This window comes from Mastigoproctus giganteus, chromosome 10 (genome assembly GCF_048544385.1).
Source record: "Mastigoproctus giganteus isolate SK-2022 chromosome 10, ASM4854438v1, whole genome shotgun sequence".
Taxonomy (NCBI): Eukaryota; Metazoa; Arthropoda; class Arachnida; order Uropygi; family Thelyphonidae; genus Mastigoproctus; species Mastigoproctus giganteus.
The window spans coordinates 35,378,645-35,398,041 of record NC_143584.1 but is presented as its reverse complement, the minus strand read 5'-3'; the positions used below and the strand labels follow the sequence as shown (position 1 = coordinate 35,398,041).

General features: G+C 38.8%; 1 protein-coding gene across 1 annotated transcript in view; it reads left to right on the top strand.

Moving 5' to 3' along the window:
• The window catches only part of LOC150078970 (uncharacterized), a 141,359-nt gene that overhangs the window by 93,872 nt on the left and 28,090 nt on the right, over positions 1 to 19,397 (top strand). Inside the window, exon 8 of the mRNA XM_090382907.1 lies at positions 15,831 to 15,997. Coding sequence (XP_090239033.1) covers positions 15,831 to 15,997 — 167 coding nt within the window. The remainder of the gene's footprint in view (positions 1 to 15,830; positions 15,998 to 19,397) is intronic.

Sequence of the window (19,397 nt, the reverse complement as noted above, 5' to 3'; positions counted from 1 at the left end):
CTTTTGCCTGGATAAGGGTAGTCACGTGGCAAGCATTGAGGCCACTAGTTTGGGAAAGCGTTTCATAGGTATTTCCATCCATGCTTGGTGCACTGCTGTCCATAATTTCATCACATTCCTGGGTGGAGAATCCAAAGCTCGAATGGACCTATCCACAGAATCCCAAAGATGCTCCACAGGGTTCATGTCCGGTGAACGGCGAGGCCATTCCATGGTGGTAAAATCTGCGGAATGCTCTTTGAATCATGTTCTAGTCACCGTGGCTCTGTGGGGAGGCGCATTGCCCTGCTGGAAGTGTCTATTGCCTTGTGGATGCAGATAGTCTGCAAAGATGGATATGTAACCTGGACCGTTCAGAGATGCGTATAGACGTACCAGAGGTCCCAACATGTGCCAGTTGAACACACCCCAGACCATTACCAACCGTCCACCTGCCTGAACAGTTCCTTGTTGACATGACGGATACATAGCTTTGTGTGGTTTCTGCCAGATACGCACCCCCGTCCGCTCGAAATAACTGGAAACGTGACTCATCCAACCAGAAGACCCATCTCCAATCATCCAAGATCCAGTGCTGATGTTCTTTTTCCCAGTTGAGGTGTAGAGTCCTGTGTCGTGTTGTTAGCAATGGGACTCTGGCGGGTCGGCGGCTCCCGTAACCTATTGCAACTAATGACCTTGGTGGAGACATTTCTGGCACCTCCCTCATTGAAGTCGGCGGTGATTTGTGCCACTGTTGCTCTCCAGTTAGCTGAAACAATGCAAGACAGACGTCAACAGCCATGTTCATCCGCCACCTTTCTCCACCCACAGTGCTGTCCACAATGAAATGTTATTCCAGAAATGGCGTATTCCCAATACACTCTTGATACTGTCAAACGGGGGTAGTGCAATTTCTGTACCACCTTTGTGATAGAGTGACCCATGCATCAGGCACCCACTATCATCCCTCTTTCAAAGTTAGTTAACTCAAGACATTTATCCATACTTACATCTAATTACCATCTACATGAATGCAGTGATACAATGTATGTACCTATATACCTGCCAAGCGGTGGGTTCGTCCACTAGCGAGAAGGGCGACAGCATCACGTTGCCCAGGAACCAGTATCCCATGAATTCTGTCCTTTCATTGTAATATTCTAAAATTAAATTGATTTTAATGGAAATCAGCCTCAGACTAGAGCAGCAAAGCAACAGACTCAAAGTAGAAAGAGTGCCATGGCTTAGTGGAGGTTCTCCTATGAATCATGGCCTTAAATATATGCTATTTGTGCATTGTTTGCAGACCAGACCTGCAAATGGGACCTGGAATGGGAGAGATGGCTATCTGTGTGTTTAGTGCAAAGAGTGAGGAAATTAGGTGCAAACTTGGCTTTCTGATAGGCATTTTAGAGCTTTAAGAATAGGGTGGATTCCCTCAAAGGAATTAAAATGGAGCCAATCAAGCTCTTAGCTGCCAAACTTAATGCCAGAGCTTACACTTTTGCATCGGGCAAGAGATCAGTAATCCTCAAGACAATGCGCTGGTCCCACGGGTGCTAGCTATTGTCAGTGACTCTGTTGTCAAAGAAATAGGAAATATATTATGCAAAAAGAATCGATGGAATAGGAACAGTGTATGTCTGCTAGGAGCAAAAATTGATGATGTTGTAGAGCAGATATCATATTTTAAGGGCATGAAAGGTGACACTGTGTGAAGTATACCTGAGGACTTGCATAACAAGTGCAGGGATTGTTGAAAAAAGTCAAAAGTTAGGATTAAATTTGAAAGTGTCTGCAAATCCTGCCCAGACACAATAGGAGGGACTACATGTTGAGAGCCTGGTCAATTATATATATATAATCTTTATTGTATACAAACGTGGTATATACAATATACCAGGGGTTTTACATTGGCTGGTGGACAATAGCCTTGGGGAGACGGGGCCCACATCAAAGTTCGGGCTCATCCCCCAGAGCCAACAATATAATAGAATCAGTGTCAGATTATTTACAGGATATATGCTTTTGACAGTATTTACAATGAAATAATAAAGATATTCATATTACATTATGTTATATTAATATTTATATTCATAAAGATATTCTTGACTTTATTTACAATATATTGAGCATTATTATGCTGCCCTTATCAATGTGCACTTTGCCTGGCCAAGGTCAGGCTCTTAAGGATCTGTCTTCGGTACCTCCGATCCTTCACAAACCTACAGAGGTCGCTGTCAATTGAAAGGATTGTGGGGAGCACCTCCCTGGGGAGAAAGCGGTCACTGAGCGCTAGTCTGTTATAGTGAGCTATTAGCATGGGAGCTGACCTCAGTCCGGATAGAGGGATCCTCCAGCCACACAGTTCCCAGATGCTTGGCTCCGAGACGATTCCGATTGTCATCTTGACAGAACAAGGCGTTTTTCAAATACAAGATCTGGAAGTCGGGAAAAATGAAGTGACATCGCCATCGCAGTTGTCCTTTGCTGGGGTGGACGATGATGTTTTTACGTGATCCAACAAAGGAGCCGGTATTCGGTGGAGTACACGCGCTTGATGTTGGTGGAGGCCGTGGACCCCCAAATTTCCGAGGCATACAGTACGACGGAGTATACTGAGATGTATATGTACCGACGAGTCACATCCAGATCCCTAACGTGGAGCAGTTGTTGTTTTGTGGTCCAGCGCATTTGACAGAATTTTGCCGTGAGCTTGTCAATGTGACAATTTTGACAGTATTTACAATGAAATAATAAAGATATTCATATTACATTATGTTATATTAATATTTATATTCATAAAGATATTCTTGACTTTATTTACAATATATTGAGCATTATTATGCTGCCCTTATCAATGTGCACTTTGCCTGGCCAAGGTCAGGCTCTTAAGGATCTGTCTTCGGTACCTCCGATCCTTCACAAACCTACAGAGGTCGCTGTCAATTGAAAGGATTGTGGGGAGCACCTCCCTGGGGAGAAAGCGGTCACTGAGCGCTAGTCTGTTATAGTGAGCTATTAGCATGGGAGCTGACCTCAGTCCGGATAGAGGGATCCTCCAGCCACACAGTTCCCAGATGCTTGGCTCCGAGACGATTCCGATTGTCATCTTGACAGAACAAGGCGTTTTTCAAATACAAGATCTGGAAGTCGGGAAAAATGAAGTGACATCGCCATCGCAGTTGTCCTTTGCTGGGGTGGACGATGATGTTTTTACGTGATCCAACAAAGGAGCCGGTATTCGGTGGAGTACACGCGCTTGATGTTGGTGGAGGCCGTGGACCCCCAAATTTCCGAGGCATACAGTACGACGGAGTATACTGAGATGTATATGTACCGACGAGTCACATCCAGATCCCTAACGTGGAGCAGTTGTTGTTTTGTGGTCCAGCGCATTTGACAGAATTTTGCCGTGAGCTTGTCAATGTGACAATTTTGACAGTATTTACAATGAAATAATAAAGATATTCATATTACATTATGTTATATTAATATTTATATTCATAAAGATATTCTTGACTTTATTTACAATATATTGAGCATTATTATGCTGCCCTTATCAATGTGCACTTTGCCTGGCCAAGGTCAGGCTCTTAAGGATCTGTCTTCGGTACCTCCGATCCTTCACAAACCTACAGAGGTCGCTGTCAATTGAAAGGATTGTGGGGAGCATCTCCCTGGGGAGAAAGCGGTCACTGAGCGCTAGTCTGTTATAGTGAGCTATTAGCATGGGAGCTGACCTCAGTCCGGATAGAGGGATCCTCCAGCCACACAGTTCCCAGATGCTTGGCTCCGAGACGATTCCGATTGTCATCTTGACAGAACAAGGCGTTTTTCAAATACAAGATCTGGAAGTCGGGAAAAATGAAGTGACATCGCCATCGCAGTTGTCCTTTGCTGGGGTGGACGATGATGTTTTTACGTGATCCAACAAAGGAGCCGGTATTCAGTGGAGTACACGCGCTTGATGTTGGTGGAGGCCGTGGACCCCCAAATTTCCGAGGCATACAGTACAACGGAGTATACTGAGGTGTATATGTACCGACGAGTCACATCCAGATCCCTAACGTGGAGCAGTTGTTGTTTTGTGGTCCAGCGCATTTGACAGAATTTTGCCGTGAGCTTGTCAATGTGGGGGGAGAAGCTCAGTTTGTAGTCGAAGACGACTCCCAAGTCTGTATGCATCTTGACTGACCACTGGGAAGGAAATGCCGTCTAGAGAAGCTTGAATTTCAGTGGGTTGGCGCTTCAGAGAAAAGACAATTTGGGCTGATTTGGCAGGGTTAATGAGGAGGCAAAATTGATGGAGATAGGATCCTAAGTCGTGTAACTTTTCACAGATCTTTTTATTGATGTTTGAGAGATGTTCGCCGGGGTTAATCTGAGTATATATCTTAATGTCATCACCATAGCAGAGTATGTCTTCTCTCTGTTGCACAAACGGAATAATAACTGCGGTGAATAATGCTCTGGAGAGAACTCCGCCTTGGGGAACTCCCGCAGTGATCTTTCTCCAGATTGTGTGTTGATCCGCTTTAAGAAGAATGGTTCTGTTAGAGAGCAGGGCTGTGATAAACCACAACATGTCACCTTTTATGTAGAAGTTGTTTTCTAGGAGGTGAACAAGTGAGGGGATACTGATGGAGTCGAAGGCAGCTTCCAGGTCAATGTAGGTGACAGAAAGCTCTGCTTTAGCTTCTAGTGCACTAAGAATGGTGTTGATTATCGATGTTAAATTGGTGACTGTGGATCTACCTGGAATGCCATAGTGAATCTGTGGAGGTTTGTGAGGCATGATTTGATTGGTGATGGTAGAAAGTCTTCTCCATGAGCTTCAAGAGGCTGGAAGAATGAGAGATTGGTCTGAACTGTTTAATGAGGGTTGCAGATTGGCATTTAGGGTGTGGCCTCACAGCATATCTGTTCCAGAGAGGGGAAAAGTAGTGCTGCGTTAAGACACGGTTAAAAATTGATTGTAGAGGATCGATGATAAACGAGCTAAGACATTTAATCATGAATTGTGGCACAAGATTGGGGCCTGCAGTTGCAGTGGGTGGCAATCCAACGTGGAGTTCCACTGGGGACTCTGAAAATAATAATTAAAAATTAACAATAATTACTTATTTCCTTTATAGTTTTATAGTTGTCTACTTTCATTTTTAAAATCAAATTCTTTTATGTAGTCAGAAAATTGTTTTTATTCTTTCTGAAAATGAAAAAAAAAAAAAAAAAATGCTGCGTGTACGTAGTACATTGCCAGCGTACAGTGAGTGTCGCGCATGTTCTGTGACAATTCGCAGCACGTACCAGCAGATATAGTTAGTGTCGCGCATGCTCAGTGAAGTCCGAACTTCTCCATCAGAATATATGGACCAGCAGATACAGAGTGTCTCGCATGCTCCGTGACAATTCCCAGCATGTAGGCTGGCAGACACAGCAGCAATCAGGAGATAAAGTGAGTGTTGCACATGCTCAGTCAAGTTGGAACTGCCTGTCATAATACGATTCACGACAGTTCCGAGCTGTGGTGGCTTGATGGTTGACTGTGTCTCACGACACTAAAGTGCAGGATTACCGTGGAATTTTCAAGTTTCTACATTTTTTTTCCCTGCTAGATCCTCTTTCCCTCTTTAGGCACTCTAGAGGTAACAGTGATGTGCTGTATGATTGTTACAATATCACTTTAGAAAATGCCAATATATACCGAGCATTGCATTAAACAAACCTGCTCTAGTTGCTTCAGGAAAGTTTTTTTTTTTTTTTTTTTTTTATGAAAACCCCAAACACGAAAGGTATCAAAACCTATAGTACTTAGTACCGTGCATGGGTTGAAGGAGAAGTATGGGGAGAGGGGGATGCCGGAAACTTTGCTCTTTAAACACGCATTGATGTGTATGGATCCCTATTCCAGGGCTCTTGTGAAAAATGTTGCTGAATAAAAATTTAAAAACTCTTAATAGCCTCTTACACAACAATCTGCAATTGTTGTTGTTGTTTTTTTTTTTTTGGAAGCTGTTGTTGTTTAGAAGCAACAACAGCTTCCAATGGACAGAAAGCCAAAAAATGAAATTGTTGTGGCTCCCTTTCACATCTCCATTGAAAGCTATACTGAAATTTTAGTAACAGTGAAATAACATTTCAAATATCATACAGTAATACATATGCTATATCAGAAATTAGTATTATTCATTTTAGAATACTTTTAATTAAATATATAATGTACTATACATACATTGTTTCCTTAGACATGTTTGCCACTCAGATTGTTTCTTATAGTCCATTTTGTTTTCCCTCTTAAGAAACCAGTAGTAATCTCCCATCATTGCAGTAGTCCAGCAACCCTGGTACTGTTTTTCCATCCTGGATATGTCCTGATAAAGTTATTCCTCATGCTCATCGCTTACATCTCCCAAATTCTCAGGGAAAAACTGAGATGGGAATGAAGAAAATGAATTTTCAGAGGTATTTGGGATTTTTCATATCTTATAATAGTGCAGCATAGTCGACACCAGAAGTTCATAATTATCTTTTTTCCTTTTCAAAGAAATCCATGGACAACTGCTTTAAGCAATTATTAAGCTATTAGTTCAGCATCCTTTAACTCTGTTTCAGAAAAAAATTCATCATTTTTGAGGAGTTCCTTTATTTGAGGCCATTGCAAATTCCATCTTTCAATTTTGCATCTGTTAAATTGGGAAATACTTCCCTTAGGTAGCAGATTCTACTTCCTTCTTTATCCAGAACCTTAGCAAAATTCTTCATTAGTCCGAACTTTATACGCAAAAACAGAAGAATCTTTTTTGGTTCAACCAGTGGAACATATTTTATATTACTTCTCACTGGAAAAAAATTCCTTCTACTTTTCCCACTGCTGCACAATGTAATGTTTTTCTAATACAGCACATATCTGTCCCACAAATGTAGAAAACAACAGTAGTTTGTGAAACCTCAGGCCTGAATTACTCAGGCCAGTGAGTAATTCAGTTACCTTAAGATCACTATGGACATTCCAAGCAGTCATGGTACTTTTTTTGCACTCAGGATTTTGGACATATTTTCCTATTTCAAGCATGAAGTAGAGTGGAATGCATTTCTATTGTGTAGCAAAACTGCTTTTAAATTAAATTTTAAAACATCAATAAATATATGCCATTCATTAAATTAATTAACTGCAATGGATTATAATTTTCTGATTGGTAGTTCAAATCTGTTGGGGTACACAGTCCAGCAAAGTCTGAAACAAGAGTCCTCGTTATATTCATCACTACTTCCTTTTTCTGGTGACCTGCTGTTACTAGATCTCCCCGTGATTTTGAGGGATCTGTAACAGCAAGTCTTCATTATGTAGGACGGCCTTACTGCAGATATATTTTGATATGTTAGGATATTTGATTCTGTGCTTACTTTTTTCTGGACATCCCTAATATTTTTGTCATGCAGAAATAGCAATTGTCAATGTAATTGCATGGTTCTGCAGAACTTTTAATACTTTTACTTTTAATACTTTTAATTTTTTCAGTTAGCCACATCCTCACATTAGCAGTACAGTTATATAGCATCTGTGTGGAGCCCAAGTTTTGTCCTTATCACCAATCTTGCAACCAAAGTATAAAGAATACGCAAGTTCGGTAATGTTGTAGATTTTCTTCCTCTGAGTTTTTATTGTAAATTGTCTGCACATGTCAGTTATTCAGACACTTCCTTTGCTTCTGCTTAACCATTTTAACAGTGCAGTGCTAATCAAAACATGGAAGAAACATACAGTATACAATAGATATGTAGATAAACTGTAAACATGTTCACACTAACTACAGCTGTCTTTCCATTACTGAATGGGAGTGAGACAGTGGAAGTCTCTTCACAAGCTAATGTGGGTTAGATTCAGAAAGCGTGTTATGCAAATGTTCAAATGATCCGTCCACATGAATTTGCATGAACACAGTAACCTTCAGAATTCCAGTCAATCAAAGATGAAAAATTATATGGGAGATAAAAAAAAAAACCTGGACTGAGATCATAGCAAAACACCCTGCTCTGAGGCTCTACAACAACAGCTCCACAGCTGTCTATGCACACATGTGAGAAGGCAGTTTGTGACTGGTACATCAATCTCCTTGAAATTTGAAGCTATGGGCCTGCCTATTAACACAAGAAGTCTGTATATTTCACGACTTGACCCAATCACTCCCCCTTTGACCAAGTCATTTCTGTATTAGTGCAGGACCTGAAAGTCCAGGTGCTTGTCAACCAGCTGTCACCAAAAAAAGCAAGCATTACTCCTAATATAAACCTCATTCAACTCTTTTAGAGCAGTAGTATGAGATCATGTTATAGCTCTCTAGAACAATTTTGTATTCCTCCAACTGTTAGCTGACTCTAAATGACCTTTGCACAGCTTCCTGGTAACCCAAGATACATCTGTGTGAGCTGGGACACCAATGGACTAAGTTGCAGTTGACTTGAGTATCCTCAAGACAACTGCAACTTAATCCATTGCCTTGTGGGAATGAATTCAGATATCCCATTGCCCATTACAATTCATACTTTGCAAGAAAAGAACAAGTCCCCAGTTAAAGTGCCAGCCCAGGTACACCACCTTAACTAGAATTCCTCAAGCAGTATCACTTGTCCTGATGTGTCAGAATGCACCAAGCCTAGGGAATAAGATTTAAATGATCAGATTTTTCTACCTGGGAATGTTGATGTTCTTTTTATCACCAAAACATGCCTGTGACTCAAACAACAGGATATCATTGTTGCCCCCACCAGCTGGTTTCGGGTATACCTTCAGAAAAAAACTGGTGCATGTGCTTGGCACACACAGTAGATGGTTTTATGTGAAACATCCTTGACTTGGAAGAGAGTTAGCAAAATCTAAGCCAATGGCATAATTACTCATTTGATTGTAGCCATTTGAATGCCTGCAATCAAATGGTAGCTTCAGGAAGTATTGATTACAACAATACAAATTACAATAATTTGCCTCTGGTGGAAGCTGTAAATGCCGTCACTTCTGTGTTGCATTTTTCGTGACTGATCAGATTTACTTGGTTGCGGTGTCCCCCAAGGATATTTTATGTCAAAAAACATGGCTGCAGTGTGGCAACATTTTTCAACTACTCCTTTTAATTAAATTGTAGTAATCCATCTCATTATGAGGCTCTGATGGTAACAATATAAGCAAACATCTCTAATAATCAACATCTGCACTGTTTACATTTCACCATCGGCTGCACTTGTAGTTGCCAGAGATTTAAATCTCTCACTCCAGTTTGCTCATAAAAAATGATGACTAACTGTTCATCTAGCGTCTGCCAACATAAAACTAATCAACAGCCATCTTAACCAGAGAAAATAATCAGTTGGATTATTAGTGTCTCTTAGTCCATGCCATCCTATACTGACTAACCACCTATTTTAATGTATGATTAGAATACCGAACTGCTCTTAGTATCCATGCCATCCTATACTGACTAACCACCTATTTTCATGTATGATTAGAATATTGAACTGCTTTCAGTTCTGACCATGAACCCATCAGCAGAAATGCTCCTCTCTACACATAATCCTGTCTATGGTGATCCCACTGAATTGGCTAAAATAATTAGTCCTAAATATCTCAATACTTAAAAATGTCAGGAGGCTGCTAAGAACATTCCATGGCATGTTCAAGAATCATGTGAACCTGTTTTTACTATTACTATAACCAAGGCTAAGATGCGTTTAGGGCTAAAGCCTCAAGCTGCGAGCAAATTTAGACTATGTATATGAATATGAGATATAACTTAAAACGATGCCGCCTTATAAATATTCTGTTTATTCAGAAATGGCTGTGTATTAATGATGCTATTGCACTTAATATATACATATTACTATAACCTCAAAGTGGATATATACCATTGCAAATTATGCTTTACCAAAAAAGGTAATAATCACCGCCCATTTAAAAGTTTGGTATAATATAACCCTCACTGAGGGGTTCTGTTGCATAGTTGAAGTAAATGACTGTAATCAAGGACTTTGTCAAATCCTACCTAAATGTGTGGGAATGTCCCTTTCATCTGGAAGAATTTTAAATTCCCAAGCCATTTAGTGACAATCTAGCAAGAGCAGGTAGATCATGTCACTAGATTTGAAGCTCTCAGTGAACAACCTGACCAGCTATGCATACCTCATAGCCCACTGAAATTTGATATTCTCCACTCAGTTATCATCTCAAGACAACTTATCAGAGAAACTAACTTATTTAATATAGTTAGGTAATTAATAGTTAGGGTGTGATGTTACATGGTTGTTTTCCATTAAGATTATTACTATATTTAATACCACTCTTATACCTTGTGAAATTAATAATATAGTTTAAGCTATTTGCCTAATCTACTATACATTAAGGTGACGTTTAAAGTATCTTACCGATACCCATCATCACACCATGCTGTTAGGGGAACAAAAAATAGAGAGGGTTACAAATCTGAATATATTACAAATATAATTACCAATATTACACTTACAGTTACCAATAGTACAATTACAATTGCCATAATTACAATTACCTGTATTTTAATTACAGTTGCCATTACAATTTTGCTAATTGTTTATAAGCAAATTTCAAACTTAGAATTGTTTATTAGCAAAATTGTAATGGTAATTGTTAATCAAAATGTTAATCAAGAAATGGCAATTGTAATTGTAATATTGGTAATTGTAATATTGGTAATTGTAAGTGTGATATTGGTAATTATATTTGAAATATATTCAAATTTGTAACCTTTTCTATTTTTTGTTCCCCCAACAGCATGGTCTGTTGATGGGAATCGGTAAGATACCTGAAATATCACCTTAATGCAGTGGTTTTCAATCTTTTTTTAATAACGACACCCCTAAGTAATTTATTTTATTTTGCGGCACCCCTACTCAATTTTCTCAATATATATATATATATATATATATATATATATATATATATATAATATTAAAAAATATATGTTATATTTATTACAATAATATAATTATAAAAATTACATTTCATAATATAAATTATACATGTTGTCTCAAAAATACACAGCATAACTTCAGGAATGAGTTCCTCGTATGTAGACAATAAAAATATTTTATATCAACATAGTTCCGGAAATGCTTGGTTTCCGAGTTTTGAAGGTTTGTCTATGACACTTAACTGTTCGTATCACCTTATAGTAATTGTTAAAAATGTCCACGTTCTGCCTGAATACAGGCCTCACATCGACGTCTTATGGACTCGCGAAGACGATACCAAATTCCTGGCTTGTTTCGTATTGTCCCATACGTGCTGATTGTGAAAGTTTTGGATTCCGTCTCGTGAACTGTGCTTCATCTGTGAATATCACTAAGGCAGGAATGTGAGGAGCTGTACCACACTGCTGCAAGAACTACTGGCAGAACATTACACGCGCAGAGTAATCTGCTGATGATAAGGCCTGTACTCGTTGCAGATGGTAAAGATACAGTTGGTGTTCTCGCAACACTCTCCAAATAGTCTAACGTTGAACAGCTAGTTGCATTGCTATTCTGTGTGTGCTGATTCCAGGAGTGGCATGCATAACGTCCAAAATCTCCTCCTCTACTTCAGGAGTCTTAGATCTTGGTCATCCTCTGTCGGCAGCACAACGTGTAAAGGTCCCATGTTCACAAAGGCAGCGATGGATACCTTCAAACGTTTTCCTGTCTGGTCATCTTCGTTCTGAGAACCTTTCGTGGTACAAATGATGAGCCTCTAGAGCATTGCCGTCTGCCAAACCGTACATAAAGTGCATATCCGCTTGCTCCTGATTTGAGTACATGGTCGGAATGGAAAACCACCAGATTCTGTCAGTACCTTGTGATGAAGGAAATCATCTGCGGGAGATAAGACATTCCGGTTAATAACTTGGGAACCAAGAATTTCTGGAACTATGTTGATATAAAATATTTTTATTGTCTACATATGAGGAGCTCATTCCTGAAGTTATGCCGTGTATTTTTGAGACACCCTGTATATATACAGTATATAATTTTATTCTTTATGTAGAGGTACTAAGTAAACATCAATTATAGATCACCACAAAAGAAAAAAGATACTGTACACCTTTTTATTATGAAATAAACATATAAATTAAAAAATAATAAGTTTAAGTAACTTAAACCCAAATTACGCGGCACCCCTGGAATGTTGTTGCAGCACCCCGGTTGAAAACCACTGCCTTAATGTATGGTAGTTCAGACAAATAGCTGAATAAACTAAATTATTAATTTCACGTGGTATAAGAGTGGTATTAAATATAGTAATAATCTTAACTAACTCATTGCCAACCTCTGTAATAGCAGGATCAGATTACATTCCACATACTTAAGTGGACTTAAGTACTACAGCTCCTCCTGGTGATCTATAATGCCATATTTTTAAAAATACGTCTTCCCATCTGAATGGAACAGCTATTTAATCAGGCCACTTCCAAAACTGCCAAACCCAACAGACTAAACGTTTTTGGCCAATCTGTAATGCATCATGCCTCCTTAAACTCTTTGAGAAAATCCTATTTCCCATACAAACCAACCATCTGTTTTCATCTCAAATCCATTATTCACTACCAACCTGCTTGCAAAAAGTAGTATCTTGTCTGCCTTTGAATGTAGAGGAGCTCATAATCACCTTTCTAGACATCGAAGCAGCATTTGATACAGTTCAAGTATCTGAACTCCCAAGTGTCCTCAACCCTCACAATAACATTTCAGAAGTCTGTGTTTCTTCTCTTCTCCTTTGTAACAGAATTATCTGGCTTAATTGAAATGTCTTCACTAGGGCTATTGACACTAGGATCCCTCAGGAGGAGTTTTTCTGGATTATTGCATTCATGGAAATCATTGCACCACTAATTTGGAACAGCCAAGATTTCCTTAGTTGTGCTGACAATTTAAAAATTCTCATTCCGTACATGCATCTCACCCAAATAACTGCTATAATAAGTGCCAGTCTTATTTTTTACCTCAGGAAATTTGCCCTTGTGTCAACCAAATGAAATTGACAGTTGTTGTCTTCTCTCTCATCAGTAGTTGCTCCAAGCATAGAAAACACCTTGATCCCTACTGTCCCAGCCCACACACACATTGGAGTAACATTTAATCCAAAGCTTCATTTCCATCGGCATTTCAAGAACATCATCATGTGCAACAAGTCTTAACTTAAGTGGATGACTAAGCAGCACCTTCTGTTTATCAATGATCCTACAATAGTCAGAAGATATAGCTGAACCTTAATCTATCCATTCTTCTCTATTCAGTGGAAAGCTGAAGATGTCTGTAGCCCCTTACAATTAAGCTCCTCCTTGCTGCAGAGTTTTGCCTGCTCGAGTTGGCAAACTGGAAATCTCAACTCCTGCCACAGAACTGAACCACGTAACTGGCTTTATTCCTGGGAATTTAGCATCTTTTCATGCTAACTTGTAAAGCTCTTGAATGATCTCTACTCCACCAATATGGGACACATCTTGCTAATGCATGTGTCCCATATTGGTACTTGTACCTGTGGAAATTCTCTAAATTTATAAATGCAGATTTTTGTTGTCTGTATCCAACCTAATTACTCTACCAATTGTTATATTGTGGCTTGATTTTTACACTTAAATACATATTTTCTTGTCCACACCAACCTAATTATTGTACCAATTATATTGTGCCTTAGGCACCTCCGTAGCCAGGTGGGCAGGAGCAGCAGTGCATAGCACATGCTTCTTGATTAGACTGGGGTTCAAGCCCGTGCCCACCAAATATGGAGGATGCGGAAAGGTCAGGAAAGGACCACCGCATATCCCCGGAGCAATATGGCCTTAGTTGCTAATGCTCCTAAAAGCCAAATAACAAACATATTGTGCCTTGATTATATTATCAATCCAAAAGTTCTGAGACATAGTATATGCCAAAAGCATTTGGACACACACATACAGGTAATTGAGAAAAGGCTTTTAGTTTAAAAACCTAACACATAGTAGAAGTCACCCATATGATAGCCTCAGCCCTCATGGGTATACTTTATACCAACTTCTGGTGAGTGTTGGCTAGAATTTTTCTTGATTCTTCCTGAAAAGTAGCTCCCAAAACCACTTAGGGAAAAGAAGACCATTTTGGCCACAGCCTGATCTAGCACCCTAATTGACTATAGTGTTTATTACAACTTAGGTCTATGCTCTGAACCAGCTAGTCCAACTTTTCAACACCATTGTCCACAAACTGATCCTGTGTGACCCTGGCTGTATAACATAGTGTTATCATGCAGTGATACTGACAAGGCCTGTTTCCATAGCTATTTGGTAGATGACTCATCAACCAGTGCAATATCACCACTTTGCTTATTGGAGGCTTGAAGTGGTGTACCCCATGTTTAGCCTCCAGAGTAAAGCTCCATGATGTCTATCATAACCTTTTGAGGTTATGATAGACATCATGGCGAGATCCAATCTTCCTTACATTTCAGTTCTAAAATGGTATTTGTAGGCTAGCCATTAGATAGTCCACTGGACCAAATCTATTGGTCTGGTGGAACTATCTAGGAGGCTTCAAGATCATCTAGTGTATAATCTTGCTGCCTCTACTCTGCCAGATAGTAACTGGAGGGAGTCCAAGTAGTGTGTATGCTGGGTATATTCTTGCCATGTGTATGCCAATTCCAAAAATTTCATTACTTCATACAACATGTCCTTGGCCCCCTTTTCTTACTTCTGAATACACCATAGTACTGGCACAGCACAGGTAGCAGTACTAAGCCCCCCCCCCCATCGGCATGACTATTAATAATTGTTGAAAACATCCAAGTAGGACTTGGACTTTGTTTCTAGCACTACTGCTAAAGGACTCAGTCTGAACCAGCTGAAACAGCTCCACACCATCAGATACCACCAAACTTCATGGTCAAGACAATAAACTCCAACTGCATGTGGAGACTACCTGGAAGCACCCTTCAGGTGTAGCCTCTACCCCAAACATGTCCAACAAAAGAAAACATTGTAAGAGATTTGTCAGTCCAAATACCATTTTGCATTGACAAGCGATATTGGGCTTGTGTGCAGCTGCCCTATGCCTCCCCCTCTTGCTTTCCCAGAAGGTCCACTAGACTAAAATCATTAGATACCCATTGTCAAAGTATTAAAACTATCATATGGTTACAGGTTGACCAACCAGATGGATTCCTACCACTCACAAAATTGATGGTGACAAGCTGGATGTCGAACAGAAATCTTTGACTTGGTTTGACTTTTTAACTACACATTTTATTTGTATAACATAAGTATCATATATGTGTTGGGATGAAGTAAATTAAAAAATTGGTTAATTATAATGTGATGTTTGGTATTCTTTTAAATAAGTAATTGATTAAGGACATTTGAAAATTTTATCCTCTGGCAAATGTGTTGAGAATATGCAGTCTATAATTGTCATTCTTAAAAAAACATTAAGTTAATTTAATGATGCTTTAATTATTATAACTAAATTTTAATTTTATATTTCATAGAATATAAGAATGATATTTCTACTTTGATAGTACATGTTGTGCTAGATATGAGCTAGCTCAGTGGCATGAGTTTTTTTCATGGAAACCTTATGCACTTCTTCGTGATAGAAGATGGGCAAAACATTAAAGAAATCTTTACCTTTTTTTAAGATAATACATAAGTGTGATTGCATTTAGAATTACAAGATTTTAAAAATGTTTCCTGCATGATTTTAATAGGTGCAATATGACCTTAATAGCTATAGACCACTGGCAGTTTTGTGAACTGCCACTAAACCCTTTAAAATTATTTATCATTGCTGTGTTTACATATCTTTTCCCTCAGATCAGAGATTTAAGTGGACAGAGCAAAAAACTCCTACAAAGTGGACAATTAACTCAGAAGGACCCAATCAAGCAATTAATGACACAGCTAAAATTAAGAAACTCAAATCTGGCTTAAGGAAATGTGATGAAGACAATGATATGGCAACATGTGCTGAAACACTAGAAGTATGATTTTTTATGTATTTTCAGGCTTTACAGTCAAGCATTTTCATATAGTATCGAGTTATAATTCTAGTGAACTTTAACCTTTTCAGTTGAATGTGTGAGAGTTTGGAGCAATGAATTATCTGATAAGCTTGTTCAGTGGTGTTAAGTTTTTCCTGGAATTTTTGTTTTGTAAAAATAAAAATGTCTTTACATAAATGCTTTCAAATAATAAAAGGTAAAAGGGTAAAGTGCAGCCATTATCAACCCACTGCAGGATGGAAGCCTCCTCAACTCCAATTCATGTTGAGGGAAATGGACCATAATCTGCCACGCTGGTCCAGTGTGGGTTGGCAGATTGACCATATTCAGCAGTCAGGGGCTTGAACCCCGGTCTACTCAAAGAGCTTGTGCTACTGCACTCCTGCTCCTGACCACTCGGCTACCGTATATGGTCTTATTTTGATTTGATTGTCCAACATTTGAATTAAGTTATCATAAATCGAATCAGAATTTAAAAAAAAAAACAAAAAAATTATATAAAAAAACTTGTTACTTTTTTATGCAGTATCTTCTACATCTGTTTATTTATTATTCAATTGATTTTATCAACTTCCTTTTCTGATTTCCAAAGAATTCCTTCAATTTTGTGCCCAAACTGAGGCTTATTAATTGCAGTTTGTTCTCCACTTGTCAAAGCTGTTTTCATGCACTCTTCTATTAGAACTGTCTCTACTAATAGTTGGAAACACAGATAAGAGATGACAAAATGTGCTAGGTTTCAAAACAATTTGAATATTAATAGGAACATTTGAATTGATTTTCAAAATGTTTGTATATCTACATTATATGACCAGTTTAATGGACACCCTTCCAAAAATATTGTGTACTGTGCCAGGAGTTGCCTCAGACATACCAATATGAAGCTTGTAGGTGTGTCTGTATACCAGCAGCAATAGGACATTATAAGCCATTATGGGTAATGGTTGAATGTAGCAACACTAAACTTTGATTTTATGAGGTTTGGAGGAGTTGCAGCTGTGTGCTGGAATTCCTCGAAGCCTCATAAAATCTACTGTGGTGGATCTTATTCAAAAAGAGAAACCATAATTAATATCTCAATGAGGAAAGGTTTCAACAACCTCACTAATTCATGGAAACTTATTTGATGTAGCATAAAGAGAATAGCTCGTGTCTCATCCATGCCATCTGCATTGGGCTGCAGTTCCAAGAGGCCACATAAACATCCATCAGTCATTCATAGGGAGTTGCATATCCTTGCATTCAGTGACAGGGCAAATACATGTTCAATATCATGGTTACCAATAAAAAACTGTACCACTGTAAATGATAACATTTCCTAGGTTAATGAACTTGGAAACAGTAGCAGAAGATTCTATGGGGTTATGAATTTTGCTACATGTTTAATTTCAACGGAAATGTTTGCATGTGTGAGGATTGCCTAAGGAACAGTTCCTATTGCAGTGTAATCGTCTCAAGTGCAAAGTTTGATGGAGGCAGTGTAATGTACCATCATACTGCCGCTGTCAAACTTTTGAGTGAGTTAGTATTAGTATTGTCAACATGATAAAAGGAAGCAAAGCTTATACAGCACCAACCAAATACAGTAGAACCCGGATAAGAAATACCCGCATAAGAAGTTTTCCCCTGTACTAGGTTTGGTTTTGTCAGTTCTAATTTCATCTCTGTATGTTGTTAATGTATTACTTTCCCACATAAGAAGCTTCCCGGGTGAAAAATTTTCCCACATAAAAAGTTTGTGATAAAAAATGCACAGTGTTTTATTATAATGACATTTTCTTAATACATTTTTTAAATATAGAAATGATTTATTTTTAATATTAAAAAATATTAAACAATATAAACATTTGGTAGTCGAACGAGTGAGTGCCAAGCATCATTTTAGTTCATAGTAAACCACCGAAGTAGATGAAATGGCATCGTTTTTGTTATATCTCATATTGTCAATTCTTTCACTATGAGTTGCCCTGATATTGCACTACCTCCAATAGGCAACGCTTCGCCAATGGACAAGACTAATGTCACTTATTCTTGGTGGATACCACCACCCAGGAGTGTGGTGGGGTGCTAGTATCTGCTGAGAATCGATTGGTGAAGTGTTGCCAATTTGAGAATCCATTGTCGAAACGTTGCTTATTCGAGGTAGTTCAATATCTGGGCAACTCATTGCGAAGACATTCACAATATGAGATAACAGAAACGATGCTATTTCATCTACTTCGGTGGTTTACTACAAACTAAAATGATGCTACGCACTAACTTGTTCAATTAGTGAATTTTCCATAGTCTGAGGCTTTCAGCACTAAAACCTTTTTAGTATAAACATTTTGATATAATGGAAGTGACATATTGCAATTGCTTTCATCGATATCCATAATTGGATACATCGACCACATTAAGCATTTAGTTGTGAACGGTTCTGAATTACTTAGTGGATTGTTGCTCTGTCTTATTGTATTTGTGACCTTTTAAGGTATGTTGAAACTCCAAAGGAGCTCATTCTTCCAACTTGGTAATGAGTTTACCAATAGCAGAATGTTAAGCAATTAGAAATCTTCAGTTTAGAAATGTTGCCCATAAGCAGAATAAAATATTTATAAATTCTAAAATAGTACTTAAAAATCATCTTTAACTTATGTATGTGTGGAGAAACAGTGTTGTGTCGCTGGGAAAAACAGAATTAAATGAACGGGTTGAGTTAAAATTCGTTTAATAAATTAGGAACAAAAACAAAAGTAATAAACACGAGAGCTTTCGGACGGAGGACATCCTTCTTCAGTTGTGACTGACCATTGTTGTAAAAATAACAAATATCATGTGTGTGCCATGGTGGTCATGCATTGTGAGAAATCGTGTGTTAGAGGTGCTTGCAACAATTAGCTGATCGAAGTGGAGGCTTGCAGTTGTAGTTGTAATACTTGGGAATGCTCTGACAATGTTTGTCAGCTAGGAGGATGGTTGCCTTAGTGATGGGGTTGATGCAACATCCTCTGTTCCTGTTAAAGGTACCTATACAACATGAGATGTGGAGCGATTCCAACTAAACACGGTGACGGCAGTTGCGGGATTGGTCAATAATCTCGACGTTGGGTGTGGATCGATGTTGTGCTGGGTTGACCAGAAGTGCTCAGCAATCACTGTTTGATCCACATCTGCCAAATGGGTGGCTTTCTCATGCTCAGAGACCTGATTACTGCCTGTTCTTCTGCTGGTTCCCCCAGCGTAGCAGCCATTGCAATCATGGCAGCAAATACGGTACACTAATCCACTCTGCAGTGGGGGGGGGAACTGGTGTCTTAACCCTCGAAATGAGGGACCGCAACTTTCTTCCTGGAAATTGTAACACTTTATCCCATGGGCCTGTAACACCCTAGAAATT